Source organism: Trichosurus vulpecula, chromosome 1 (assembly GCF_011100635.1).
Source record: "Trichosurus vulpecula isolate mTriVul1 chromosome 1, mTriVul1.pri, whole genome shotgun sequence".
NCBI lineage: Eukaryota > Metazoa > Chordata > Mammalia > Diprotodontia > Phalangeridae > Trichosurus > Trichosurus vulpecula.
In genome coordinates, this window is record NC_050573.1 from 56,543,364 (window position 1) to 56,557,284 (window position 13,921).

At 54.3% G+C, this 13,921-nt stretch overlaps 1 protein-coding gene across 1 annotated transcript; it reads right to left on the reverse strand.

The window, feature by feature from the left end:
* Window positions 1–856: 856 nt before the first annotated feature.
* HOMER3 (homer scaffold protein 3) lies at window positions 857–10,840 on the reverse strand. The gene is made up of 11 exons (XM_036768027.1): window positions 10,728–10,840; window positions 8,575–8,642; window positions 6,938–7,032; window positions 6,660–6,816; window positions 6,020–6,151; window positions 5,731–5,838; window positions 4,464–4,585; window positions 3,677–3,833; window positions 3,080–3,190; window positions 2,605–2,691; window positions 857–1,847 (listed from the first exon to the last, which is right to left on the reverse strand). The coding sequence occupies exons 3-11, from the start codon at window positions 6,946–6,948 to the stop codon at window positions 1,656–1,658; spliced, it is 1,077 nt and encodes a 358-aa protein (XP_036623922.1). The 5' UTR covers window positions 6,949–7,032; window positions 8,575–8,642; window positions 10,728–10,840; the 3' UTR covers window positions 857–1,655.
* Window positions 10,841–13,921: the final 3,081 nt, after the last annotated feature.

Consider the following 13,921-nt stretch of genomic DNA (forward strand, 5'->3'; position numbering starts at 1 on the left):
GTTGAGGAAACTGAGGCAGCAGTGAAGTCTGTCTGAGGTCAAATTTGAACTGAGGTTCGCGTGACTCCAGGCCCAGTGCTCCAATAACTCCTGCACTAAGTGGATGGAATGAATGTCATTTGCAGAAATGACAGGAATTGAGAAGCATGGGATGATTTGTACAAACAGATCAGCAAAAGGACCAAAAGTGCAATGTAAGCAGCAAGTAGTATAAATGAGAAAATCATTTAGAAGGAAGCTCAGGTCCAAGTCATCAAAACCAACGCTGACGCCAGAGATGAGGGAATGGAAAATGCCCCCTGCTTCTCTTAGCAGCAGAGGGGGCAGCCAGCCTCAGGGCCAACTCTTGTTGCAGTTCAAAGGCCACAGAAAATACTGTGATGTTAAAATTCAAGGCACCAAGAAAACCTGTTGAAGAGATAGGGGCTCAACCTTTCGTGGGCCATGCACCTCATTGGCCATCAGACCTGCAAAACCTATGGTCCCTTCTCTAATGGTTTAAATGCAGAAAAAATTACAAAGAAACTCACTTCTCTTGAAATACAGATGTAATTTTCCCCATGTTTGTGGACCTGAGGTTAACCCTTGGACTAGATGGTTGGCAATGTGTTGGTTCTTCTGGGCCTGTCCCCTTTCTCTAGGTCTCTAATCCTGATTCTGGGAGTGACTGGGGAGGGAGGTTGGTTACTGCCCAGGATGGTTGTATGGCTCTACTTGGAGGCATGGAGACTTCTCCTTTGTGGGAAGGGCTGGAACTAACCCTAGACCCTCTTAAGTGTGCTAAACAAGCTTCAGGAACCTTCCATAAACGTGTGGCAACTGGGTGAATAAAAATGTGAACTGAGTAAGCAACAGGCACAGTAAGTTTAGAAATTTAATTTCCCTGGACAGCCATTGCCCAGATACTAAAAAAACCTACAAATCTGAAAACTCACAAATGAACCCTCTGCCACCACAAGTGTCCTCCCTGGCACCTCCCCCCACCCCTGCCCCCTCCACATGTTCCAGAAGAGGAAGCCAGCTGCCCCTCCCAGCAATAGTCCTGCCTGGGTCTTTCTACTCAGACCACCCTAATAGGGAAAGGAGCTGGAATTAGGGTCCTGCCCCTCACTGGGGGCATTTACTATCCACCCTGGGGCTTCCCCTTCATGCCAGCGTTAAGGGAATGACCATTTCTAGAGCATTCAGGGCTGGAGGAAGATGTTGGGTGAGCTAGGTTCCTGCCCTACTTCCCTTCCTGGGAGGGGCCAAAGCTCTAAGGAATTCTTCAGTCCTACCAGGGCTGCCTTGTACCCCCCAACCCCCATCTCAGCTCATTTGGACATGCCCCAGCCTGAGGGTCTGAGTCAGAGCCGAGCTTCCGGCCTGGGAAGTCTCTTGTCTCCCTCCTGTGACTCAGATGCCTAAAGGCAGTCAAGCCTGGCTGGACAGGGTTGGAGTTCCGAGTCCAGTCTCCCACCATGAGCTGGAGGGGCTGAGGGAAGAATTGCTTTAAATATAAAACTACAAGGGAAAAAAAAATTGCAAATGTCCCACCCCCCTACAAAAGCCATGCCCCATTACCCACCACAGACCCTATCTTGGCCAGGTCTGGAGGCTTAGGAAAGCATCCAGGCTCTCCCACCCTTGGCCCAGCTGCCCCATCCCACAGCCAGTCACGGGGTGCCATCGGCCAGCCGGGCCAGACCTTGGCGCAGCTCGCTCAGCTCACAGATCTTGACATCCAGGAGCTCAGTGGCCCTGAGCACCTCGGCCCGGGCACGCTCTCGCTCCCCCCGGGTTTCCTCCAGGCTGCGCTGGGTGCCTTGGAGCTGCCGCTCCATCTCTGTGTACCGGCTCTCCAGCTCCTGGGAGAGGGGGAGGGGAAGGGGAAGGACATTGGATCACTGCCTCCAGGAGGCATAAGGGGCTTCCCACCCCCCAACATATAGTCCAGGGGAGCCTGGGGCAGACTAGAAGAGGAAGGGTTGTGGAGGCAGGGGCTGCTGAAGTCACAGGGTGGGCACACACTGGCACATGGACTCTTCCACACACCTACCAACATCCCACCCTTGCTGTGCAGAGTTTCTCTAGGAAAAGATCTCTCTGGTCTGGGAGTCAAACCTAGGGTCAAGTCCTGGTTTCTATCACACACTCCTTCTGGGACCTTGGGCAGGTCCCGTCCCCTCTCAGAAGTCTCCCAGCCACCACTCCCCTCACTCTAAAAGCCCCCTACTAGTGACCTGTACTATTTTTGATTGATTTCTACCCACAGTGTGGTCTAGTGGAGATAGCACTGAAGACCTCAGTTCAAATCCAACCTCTGACATATACCACCTTTGTGACTTAGGACCCCTCACTCTGGGTCTCAGTTTCCTCCATCAAATGGGAGCTGGGGAGAAGATGGCCTTGGAGGCCCCTTCTAGCTCCAGATCTGGGATCGTGGGATTCCTTGACACTCTGCCCCCCTCAGTTTTCCCGTGTGTACGATGGGCAGATTGGACCAGATGACCTTTGGCATCTTTCCAGCCCTACCAAGGCTGCACGGCCATCAGTAACTAGTGCCACGGGAAGCAGGCATTGTTAGGGAACCCTTGGCCTCTCAGGCCCAGCCCCCTGATTCACCTGGAGTTTTTGGAGGGCCTCTTCCCGTTCCCGTTCACTCTCTGCTTCCCGATGGCTGCCCTTTTGGCTCTTCAACATCTGGATCTCCTAAGAGTGGGAGGGGTGGGGTTTGGGAGTCAGGGTGGAGGGTCAGGTGTCTGGTGCAAGGGTCAGAGGTCAGGGATGAAGAAGTCAGGGGATTAGAGAAGTACGACGGATGCCAGGGGAAAGCCCCCTGACCTGGGAGCTCTACCCAGGCTCATTGTGTGACCGCCAGCAACTGGTTTCCCCTCTGGGCCTCGGGCACCCCCTCTTCAAAATGGGAATAATATTAATAATTTACACGGCGTATCTCATCAGGGTGCTGTGAGGAAAGTGCCTTTTTAGGGTCTAAATAAGACCCAACAGAAATGAAAGTGAAGATGGGAAGGGAGAGGTCACAGTCCTGTCCCCGTCCCACCACTCTACACCACCCCCCTTTTCCAGGCACACGCACCTCATCTTTTGTCTTAATCAGCATCTCCAACTCCTCCAGCCTCTGGCTCAGCCCGTCCTTCCCGCTCTCCCCAGGTGTCTCTGAGGGCCCCTGGGCCTCTAGCTCAGCCACCTGCAAGGCAGAGGGTGCTAGGGTCTGGCCCACTCCCCTTCTGCCCCTTCCTCTCACTACATACACCAACCCCGCCCTCCAGTATCTGCCCATTTTTGTTCTGTCTCAGATGAGGAGCTCCCTGAGAGCAGGGGCTGTGCCCTGGGCCTCCCAGGTTTATAGTGGCCCAGAGCCGGGCAGCAATCACCATTCTTATGCCTGGGGCAAATTCAGCTGAGTTGGTAGGGAGTGGACAGTAGGAGACAGGCTGTCCCAAGCAGAGTCCAGTTGAGAACCGGCCCCCCACCAGAGTGTGCCCCCTGGGGCACAGTTAACCTGGCCAGCACCTGGAGGGGAGGCAACAGCAGGCCCCAAGACCCTGGACAGGAGGGGTCACAGGAACCAGAGAATTGCCATGGGAGGAAGCACACATCTCCTGGACACTGACATCTTCTGGCAAAGGCCTCACTTCCCTGCCTTAGGTGCTTCTCTCTGGCCCTTGCCTACCCGAAGCCGAAGCCGCTCTGTCTCCTCCTGATAGGCCTCCAGCTGCTCCTTCCACCTTTCCACGTTGGTATTGGCCTCACGGAGGGCGGCCACTAGCTTGTTGTTACTGTCCTGAAGGGTGAAGAACTCTGCTTCCCACTGCACCTCGCCCACGGAGCTGGGGAAACACAGGGAGCAGTGGGGAGCAGGCCCTGGGGGAGGCCCGTGCTACCACCCTGGGTCAAGTGGGAGGGGACGTGTGTGAGTGTGTATCTGTGTGTATGTGAAGTGTGTGCATGTATGTGGGATCAGTGTGCAGTATATGTGTGTGTAAGTGGGAGGGGGTATGTGCATGTATAGAAATCTGAGTATGAGTGTGTGAATATGTATGTGAGGTATGTGTATGTATGGGGGGGTTAAGTGAATGTGAGTGTGCAGGAATATGTGCATATATGGATCTCTGAGTGTGAGTATGAGTGTGTGAATATCTGTGTGAGACGTGTATGTATGTGTGTGGAATAAGTGTGTAGTATATCTGAATGTGTGAATATGAGTGTGTGTGAACATGTATGAGGTGTGTCTATGCATGGGGGTGAGTGGGCAGTGTACATGTGTGTGAGTGTGAGGGTCTGTGCATGTACAGATATCTGAGTGTGTGAGTGTGTATGTGAAATGTGTGTATCTGTATGTGTGGGAGGGTGTGTAATGTTTATATATATGTATATGTGGGTGTGTGATGTGTATGTGTGTGCACCGACCTTTCCCCAAAGTCTGGTCCTTCCCCCAAGACAGAGAGCTACCCCTTTACCCCTCTGACAGCATCTTTTTGAGCCGCTCCCGCTCAGTAGGGCCAGGGCCATCAGCACTCTGACTTCGGAACAGCTTATCTTCCCCAGGGCCATTGGTGCCAATCAAGGGGCTTGGTGGCACCTGGCAGAGAAACGGGACAGGGTCGTGAATAGGACTCCCAATTCTGGCTCATTGGCCCCGAGGAGGAGTCAAAAAGCAGGGACTGGGGTGGGATCTGTAGAGAGGGAAGATGAGCTGAATTTCAGGCTGGAGAGACAGCCCCAGACAGCAGCGGCTGCCCTTCTAATCCAGGGGCCTAAGGCCTGAGTCAGCGAGCTCCTCAGTGGTTAGAGTCCACAGCAGAAGGTGGAAGGCAATCATACGAGCTGGGTATGGGCTTCGAGGGCCCCCCCAGTGCCATACTGAGGCCTGGGGCTGGCAGAAAGTGGGAGGAAGAGCAACACTCAAGTAATAAGAGAAGTCATCGAGAACAGGGTGAGGGCAGGAACCAAAGCGTGTTTGGACTTTGGTATTTTCTCTCCCTTCGAATCCTTGTTCTGACCCAAGTATTTCCCACTTGATAAACAAATCCATATTTATCTGAAGTCTAACGGCTGTGTCTGGGCCCCCCTCATCAGGTCTCGGGGGCACACAGCCCTACTTAAAGTGACCTTGGCAGAACCAAAATCTTACCTTGCAACGTCAAATCTTTTTAAATGAAACAAAGACCTTAACAGCTCTGACATTCTGGGTTCTAGGGGCCCTCCCAGCTCTGACATCCTGTTTTCTAAGGGCCCCCCAGCTCTGACATCTTGGATTCTAAGGGTCCTCCCAGCTCTGACATTCTGTGTTCTAAGCCCCGCCCCAGCTCTGGTATTCTAAGCACACTTAGGGTCCCTTCCAGGGCACTTTGACAGCTAAGATGACCTAGGCCAAGTGTGGCTCATGCTCTCCAGTTCCGGTTCCCTGGGTGTGGGTTTTCCTTTCTCAAACAGACCAGGACTACCCTTGGGTCTGTTTTCTCTCACAGACCCCAGCACAGGGCTGGGCCCAGCGATGGGGGGAAGGTGTGTCAGCTCACACTGAATCAGATCAAAGGCAAGAAAGTGGACCTGGATGGGGGCTGTGGGGAGGGTCTGAGGCAGCAGGAAATGAAAGGAGGGGAGAGGGAGCACTTTATGTGTATCTCCTGCAGCACCAGCTCCCAGGGAGGGGGCGGGGCTACAGCTTAGCTTCCCCCCCAATCCCCTCCACCCCATCTCACTCCCTGAAAGTAGGGGCCTGACCTGGTGTGAGGAGAGGCCAAGGGCTGGGGTGGTGAGCTCCCCACCATCCTGAGACTTCTCCCGGGCCAGCCGGGCAGCCTCCTTCACCTCCTGGAACTTCTCTGCAAACTAGACAGGTGTAGGGAGGGTCAGTGCCATGATCTGGAGCAGTAGCCCAGGTCCATCCTAGTCTTCCCCTTCCCTAGATCTCCTCCCAAGCTTGCCCCGCCCCAGACTGTACAGCCATAGCCCCTCCCCGCTCCCAGCCTCAATCCCACCCCCACCCCCAGAGCCTCCCTCATCCCCAGACCTGGGACAGATGCTGCTCTGAAGCAAAGCCCAGCCCATAGACCGTGTTGGCCCGACTGTCTGCCCATTGGCCAAACTTCTGTGAAGTCTTGGTAAAGGTCATGTTGGGGGTGACTGTACTGTTAATGATAGCCTGGGGGAGAAGCAAAAAGGAGAAGAATCAGGCGTCTGATGAACAAGCGGTTTGCCTGTGTTCCCTGGGTGTCACAAGAAAACCCCACAGCGTGTGTGTGTGTGTGTGTGTGTGTGTGTGTGTGTGTGTTGCCCACTTGTGAGCTCTGGAGGCCAGACAGTAAGGGGGGACGCTCTGGACTTAGGATACTGGACTATTGAGAAAAACAGCACTGCTTCGTTGTGCATGTCAAGCAGCTGGGCCTAGATGTGGACCTTGGAAAGGAAGACGCCTGTGTCCAAGCCAGGGATGTGGGTAAAGGTTACAGCTGGGGGAAGAAAATAGTTTCATAGATTTCAAGTTCAAGATCTCCTCACCTTACAGATGATGACACTGAGGCCAGGAAAGTTAAGTGACAGATGTGTGGTGTCAGCGCTGGGGAGGAGGTAGGGATGGACACACACACACACACACACACACACACACACACACCCATATACACACACTCTCACACACAGGAGCCGCAGACCTTGGTCCCACCCACGCTGATGATTCGGTACACGTTCCGGGTGGCATCGTAGAAGTAGGAGACGGTGAGGGCATGTTTGCCAGCAGGGATCCAATTCCGTTTGGTTGCTGGGTCGATTTGGAAGACATGGGCCCGAGTGCTGAAGAGGGGCTGCTCCCTGCAGAAGAAGCCAGCTCAGTCCCGGGGAGGTGAATGGGGCAAGGGGGGTTCGAGCTCCTCATCAGGGACACCCCTGAGCTGGGGTGGAGGGAGAATTGGGGCCTGGGGTCTTGGCTCACCTCGTGGTCATTGGTCAGGCTGGAGCAGAGGAGCCAAGCGAAGGGGCTCAGGGGGAGGGGTGAGAGCTGGCTTCTGGGCCCTGGGGTTCAAGTCCCTGGTGGGGAGAGGAGGCCACATGAATCCAGGGAGCCAAATATGGAAGGAATCTCCAAAGGCATCTAGGCTAACCTGCTCAGGAATCCTCCAAAGAGGGGGAACCTGGCACCTCCAAACGCTCAACCCTAGGTGTCTGAAAGTTTTTCTTTACATCAAGTCAAAATTTACTTCCCTACAAAATCCACCCTCCCAGTTTTTGCCCTCTGGGGCCAAGCAGAGTAAGGCTCAACCTCTTCCCCAACCATCTTTCAAGTCCTTAAAGGCAGTGATGCTCTCCACTAAATCTCTCCAGGCTAAACACCAATCAATCAACAAGCATTTACTGAGCCCCTATTTGCCCCTAGGTTCCTTTAACTGTTCATTAGATGGCAAGACATGCTGGTACAATATTTAACAACAGGCTCTCCAGGGGGGAAAAAGTACTCACAACACACTTTTATGTTTAGTCTCCATTATGTACATTACCTCCATCACTTCAAGTATAGACCCTCAACAGAACAATAAGCAAGCCTTGATCTGTAGCCTTCGTCAATTTCTTAGAAGTAAATTACACTGGAAATTTACCAATTGACTGGAGAGCTGGCAGTTTCGCGCTGTCTCCAGCACACTCCTGTTCCAGTCCTTTCACAGTTCTAGTTGCCTTCCTTTGCACTGGAAACTCCCAGCCTGGGAGGCTCCTCCCTCTCCGTCCCTAAACCATTCTCTTGAGGCACCCTAGCACAGTAGATTTTGGGGTCAGTACCTCAATTTGAAGCAGCTAGGTCTAGATGTGGACCAATCTGAAAGCTGCCTCTCCTACTAATTACTCATATGACCTTGAATGAGCCCCAGGAGGCCCCAGTTCCTTCTGTAAGATTAGATAGTTGGATATCTGGCTTGTCACTCTGGGACACTGCTTCCTCCCCAAAATGTAGGGCCACCAGCTCGGGTCCAGGGGGCCAAGGAGACTGCCCCAGGAAAAAGTTCTTCCTGCCCCCTGCACCACGTCCCCTCCTAACACTGACGGGGAGTTGGTTGTTTATGGATCCTCCCTCAGCCAACTAACACACAAGTCCCACAGGCTGGCAGGATAGGGAAGGAAAAGGAGGCAGAGCCTGGGGGGAGGGGGGGGTGGTCCATGAAGCTATTCCCCCTAACAGGGTAGGGACCAGGAGAGCTCCGGGGGCCCTTGTGAGGCAGTAAAGATAATTAGCTGGCCTAATCACTTTTACTCAATGTTTACAAAGCCCTTCCTTATACCCCAAACATTCTACACCGCTGATGGGGGCCTTGAACCCGGATTATAGGCTTCATAGGCTCCTGAGCAGGAAGAGACCTCAGAGACTCCCTCATTCAACCTCTTTGTTTTATGGAGAAGGAAATAGAACCCCCAAAACATTAAGCAGTTTGCCAAGGTCACAAGGTGATAAGGCATATGAAGGGAATCCAGTGCCAGGTCCTGACCCTAAATCCAGCATTCTCCTCCCAGAACCCAGTCTGGTAACACCACCTCCCCCACCCCCCAGCACACACATATACACATGCAAACACACCCACAAACCTGACGCCAGGGTGTCGGCAGGAGAGAGAGGGGCTTAAATTGGCTAAAGCCCGTTGGGCCTGTGGGTCCTGTGAAGAGAATGATCCCAAGGGAGTCTGGGGTATTTCAGTCCGGTTGAGAATTCCCTCCACCCAAACCAGACCCTCTTCCCTTCCCTCCCCCCCTCCCTTTGCAGCTGTGCTGGTCACATGGGCACGGCCTGAAACCGGACCCCCTTCCGCCCCCACCCTGGGGGGCAGCCAACCCCCATCCTTGTATGTTGCCACCTCCAACCCCCACTCCTTCCTGCTTTCTGCTTCCTGTCAAGGTTTTCCAGAAGGAAATAGTGAACTGAGACCCCTGTCTATCCTACTCCCCCTTCCTCCAGGCTCCCTGAAAGCTTCTCTATCCCTGGTGTTCCCAGTTGGATCATAAAGCCAGGCTCATCCGCTTCTGAGCTCCCTGTCTCCCCTCTCCCCTTGCCAATGCTCTGGGGGCTCCTGGCAGGGCTGCTGAGATTGGCTGCAGAGCAGGGTGAGGGGTGCCACCCCAAAGGGCAGCAAACCCCATCCCCCTCTCCCAGCTGGCTCTAAGCCACTCCTAGGGACTCTCTTGGACTGTTCTGTTGTTTTGAAAAAGTTCTTTGGGGTCAGAAGCCAGATCAGCTGAACTGGGATAGAAAAAACACGTCCAGAAATCAAAGGACCTTGTTTCTAATTCTAGCTTTCCCAGTGACTTGTATGGCTCTGGGCAAATCCTTTTCTTGTGCTGGGCCTCAGTTTCCCTTTCTGCAAAATCAGGGTGCTGGATGAGTCCCTTCCAGATCAGGCATTCTTAAGTTTGACACCCCCCAACCCTCCATTGAGGATGGGCAAGGGGGAGATCTAAGGTCTATTGACTCCAAACTTCTAGAACCTTGAGGAGGTCAGGGGGCTAAAATCCCCCAAGAGCCTACAACCCACTACCGAAAGGGAATGCGTGCTGGGAGATCTGATTACCCTGGGCTGGGTCCAAGGTCACAGCTTCCAGGAGCCCCTGGAGTGAAACTCTTTTTCTCAAGGCTCAGGGCCCTAAGGTCCTGGATATTGGGGCACCCAGCTTCCTCCTATCCTGACACCTGGGCTGCGCACAGAGGGGGTGGTGCCCACAGTGGGAAGCAGCTGCTGCGTTGAGTTGGCAAGTTGGGGCATACAACTCGCCCTGGGCAGAGGCGTTCTCAAAGATGGGGGAGGTGAGGCTGCTTCTCCTAGTCCCCCCACCCTGAGTCACCCCCAATCCAAAGTGCCCAGGCTTAGGACAAGGAAGTGCCTCGGAACAGGGGGCCTCACGCTGCTTTGGTCTCCTCCTTTGGCTTCTGTCTCACCCCCCCCATCCTGTAACGGGGACCCCCCCCTTGCTTCACTTTCATAAGGTTTTCCTCTAATCTCTAACCTAGGACTGGGGACCCGTATTCAAACTGCCCCCCTCATCTTTAACCCTGGGGCCGGGAACTCTTACTCTTCCCGAGGCCCCCCATCTTCTCTCTCATCTAAAGCACCGTGGCTGGGAACTCTTTCTCTGTCAGGGTCCCTCTCACCTTCTCCTTCACCTCCAGCCCCGTAACTAGGGACTTTGTCTCTGCCTGGGTCCCCCTTATCTTCTTCCTCATCTCCCCCATGACTGGGGACCCTTACACTGGGTCCCCCTATCTTCTCCCTCATTTTTAATCCCAGGACTGGGAGCCCTTACTCTTCCCAAGACCCCCCCATCTTCTCCTTCATTTCCAGCCCCGTAGCTGGGGACCTTGACTCCGCCAGGGTCCCTCACCTTCTCCCTCATTTCCAGTCCCGGAGCTCGCAACCCTTTCTCTGTCTGCACCCCAACCCCCCAATCTTCTCCCTCATCTCCAGCTCCGAAGCTGGCAAAGGAGGATGGGAGGGGACGGCTCTCCCACCTCCCCAAGCCTCTCCCTGCTCCCCAGCTCCCAGGAAGGGCCTGCCACAGGGGCTGCACCCCCTCTGCATCCGCGTCGGATTGGGCTGAGAAGAGCCAGGCTGGTCCCCAAGGCGGTCAGTGCCCCGCGCCCCCCGCCCCCCCCGCTCGCCTCCAGACAGGGGCTGCCCCCGCGTCCCAGCCCGCGGCACGAACGCGCAAACTTTGGGGAACGTCGAGGGCGCCCCGGTAGGCTGGCTCACCAACTGGCTGCCCCTGCCCGCGCTGCCCGGACCTGCCGCCGGCCAGGCTCCCGTGCGCTCCCCGGCGCCGCGCCGCTCCAACTTCGGGCCGGGGCTCCGAGCGCGCTGCGCCCCCGGCGGGCGGCCTCAGCGCCGCGCCCTGCCCCGCGCCGCCGACGCCGCCGCCGCCGCCGCCCCGCAGCCTTTGTCTTCCCGGAGTGCCCGCCCCAGCCCCAGCCTCAGCTCTAGCTCCGGTCCCAGCCCCAGCTCCAGCTCCAGCCCCAGCGCCAGCGCCAGCTCCAGCACCCCAACGCCTCCGCCTCCGCCCTCAGCCGCCAGCCCCATAGCGGTCCCGGCCCCGCGCTGCCCCCCCGACTTTATCTGCCTGCTCTCGGGCCCGCTCAGCGGCGCCACCTGCAGGACACCCGAGCCCCGCCCCGCGGGGACCGGTCACCGCGTGGTCAAGGCTGGCTCCGCGTGGCGTGGCGCGGCACGGCGTGGCGGGCAGCCAGGGGCGCCGCGAGGACCAGGAGGCGGTGGGGAGGAGGCGGCGCCCCTGGCTCCCGGCACATGCCACAAAGATACCCAAAGCGATACATTGTACAGAGAGAGCCGGCGGGGGAGTGGGGAGGAGAGGAGGAACACTTACACAATGCCTGGCACACAGTAGGTACGTAGTGTTTACTGGAAGAGACCCTGCCCCAACCATTCAGTCCCAACTTTAAAGCTCCTACTGCGTGCTCGGAGCTCAGGAGGCTAATGAGGACATGGGTGCCCTAGAGTACCCTTCAAGCTGGCTGTGTGTGTGTGTGTGTGTGTGTGCCCTCCTCGGACTTCAGGGTCACTGGAGGCCCACCCACGAACCCTCATCCCCTTTATCTAAGCTTCCCCAGGATGGAGAATTGAAACTCCACCCTCTCTGGTGCTTAATCACACTGAATCCGGTGTCCCTTCTCAGCTTCCTGTATGTCAGTGTTAAATCCTTCACCCGGACTGCAGGGTCCCTGGGATGGTGGTCCAGAAGAGTTTTGGATTTGGAGTTGGAGGACCTGGATTCAAATTCTTTGCCTCCCTGATGCTCTCTGGGACTCAAGTTCCCCATCTGTAAAATGTCCGAATTGGATAAGGGGTCTCCTGAGATCCCTTCTAGCTGAGCCAACGATTTTTCCAACTTCCTTTCCTTCACAGTATGGCCAGATGGAGCTGGGGTGGTTGGGGCCTCTCTAACTGTATTTTGGGGGTCCTTTCCCCCCCCAGGATCCCATGCCTTTCCTCCTTCCTGCTGATGCTTAATGTTTTTCTTTGCTCCTTTAATTTTTAACAAATTTATTTAGCAACTATGACATAGGAGTGAAGGCCCTGCCCTCCTGGGCTCACAGCCTCAGAGGGAGGAGAAACCTAAAATACAAGAGAGATAAAATGGACTACAAGTTAAGGAAGAGGGGCTGCTGGACAGAGAGCTGGGTTCAGAAGCAAATGGGTAGGTCTTGCTGTGTGACTGTGTGACTGTGGGCAAGTCACCTGCCTTCTCTGAGCCCCCATTAGTGAAGGTCAGGGTGCCTACTGCTCATATCCCAGATGAGATGATGCATAGAAAGCACATTGCAAACTCCAAAGGGCTACATTACACATAGGAACTCCAGCTCTTAGGTTAGAAGTAATTTATTAGGACTTTGGCCCAATAAAGAAGAGGGTTCCCAAGTGGGTTTGTAACTGGGCCCCCCTGCTCCCACACCCCTTCAGACTCATTTCTGTTTTTTCTGCTCACCCAGCACTACAATGACTTTTTTTCTCCTTACAGATTATGAACACCATTCTTTTTTTTTTTTTCCTGACAAGCAAAATGCTTTGGGGAAAAGAGCTGCTGAAGGGACCCGTAAGGAAAGTTTATAGACTTATGGTACACTGCAAAGAATAATGGACTGGGGTCTACAGGATCTGGATTCAAATCCTGACTCTGCCACTTACTGCCTCTGTCATCTTAGACGAGTCACTTCGGGGGTTGCCCTAGGTCCCTTCCCTAGGGAAGGCCTGATCAGAATCTCTTGGTAAAGTCACTGTGGACTAAGGAGACCTTTCCTTTCTGGGTCCTGGTTTTTTCCTTCTGTAAAATGAGGGGACAGTCTGTCCCACCTCTCTCACAGGGTGGATGTGAGCAGATTAAACATGACAAAGGCTGTAGATTTGAGCTATGTTGTGTGCACTGGAAAATGCTAGCCACCATCTCTGAGCAAAGTTTCTACTGGGCAGGGCCTCCCATCATTTTTTAATGGGTTTTGATGAAATCTGGTCCGTGGGCAGAGGTTACAGAGATGTGTGATTGCATTGAGGGAGGCCCACGGTTCACAGAAGCCTCTAGTTTTAATTTGTTTATAAGGGGTATTTTTAATTCTTGACAGTGTGGTTTTTTGGGGAGGATCACTTTAAATTTGCCCTCCATGTCTGTCTTCCCTGCTCTCCTTGCGACACATTGCTGAAATCAGGTTCTTGTCCTGATTCCATCCATAAAGGGCTTGAGTAAATCAGTGGCCTTCTCTGGCCCTCAGCTTTTCCCTCTGTGAAATGAGTGCATTTGATAAAGGATGTCCTTTCAGGTCCTTTCAGGTTCTGCTGCTAAAATAATTAGTCTAAGATATCTGATCTGGTCTGAGACTCTCTCCCCCTCCCTTCCACACCCCATCCGCTGCTAACTTTGTCTGCCCACATGAGACATCTCCCATCTGGCCTCTCCACTCAGTCGCTGCCCTGCTTCAGACACTTCAGTCACCTCTTACCAAGAGTAGCCAAAATCTGTCTTCTGTGTTCTATGTTCTAGGATGCCATCCAGCTCTGACTTACATTAACCAAAAACACTATCACAAGTCCATTGGATGGGCATTGCAACTGGAAAAGATGGCCACTCAAAAAGACAAGTTCAGGGGACCCCTTAACACTCATTACAATCAATGCCCTGTCCCCAAACCTCATCCTTAAAAAGCCCTTCATCTGATCCTTCTACCCCCTCCAGCAATCACCTGTTCAGGGGTGGGGAATGAACCTGTGGCCTGGAGGCCACATGGGGCCCTCTAGGTCCTCAAGTGAGGCCCTTTGACTGTGGCTTCGAGGTGGCAGGCTCACCACCCTTGGCCCATATGGTTTTTATCCCTTTCAATGCCAAACTCCTATAAGTTGTGCCCACTCCTTTCTTGGCCCTTTGTAATCTGGTTTATAACATT

What these genes read in the sequence shown, in the direction of transcription:
- HOMER3 (XM_036768027.1), bottom strand. An exon ending in AAAAAGATGCTGTCAGAGGG is followed by an intron (nt 3,834 to 4,463) that starts GTAAAGGGGTAG and finishes GTGTTTCCCCAG; the next exon opens with CTCCGTGGGCGAGGTGCAGT. An exon ending in TGATTAAGACAAAAGATGAG is followed by an intron (nt 2,692 to 3,079) that starts GTGCGTGTGCCT and finishes TCCCACTCTTAG; the next exon opens with GAGATCCAGATGTTGAAGAG.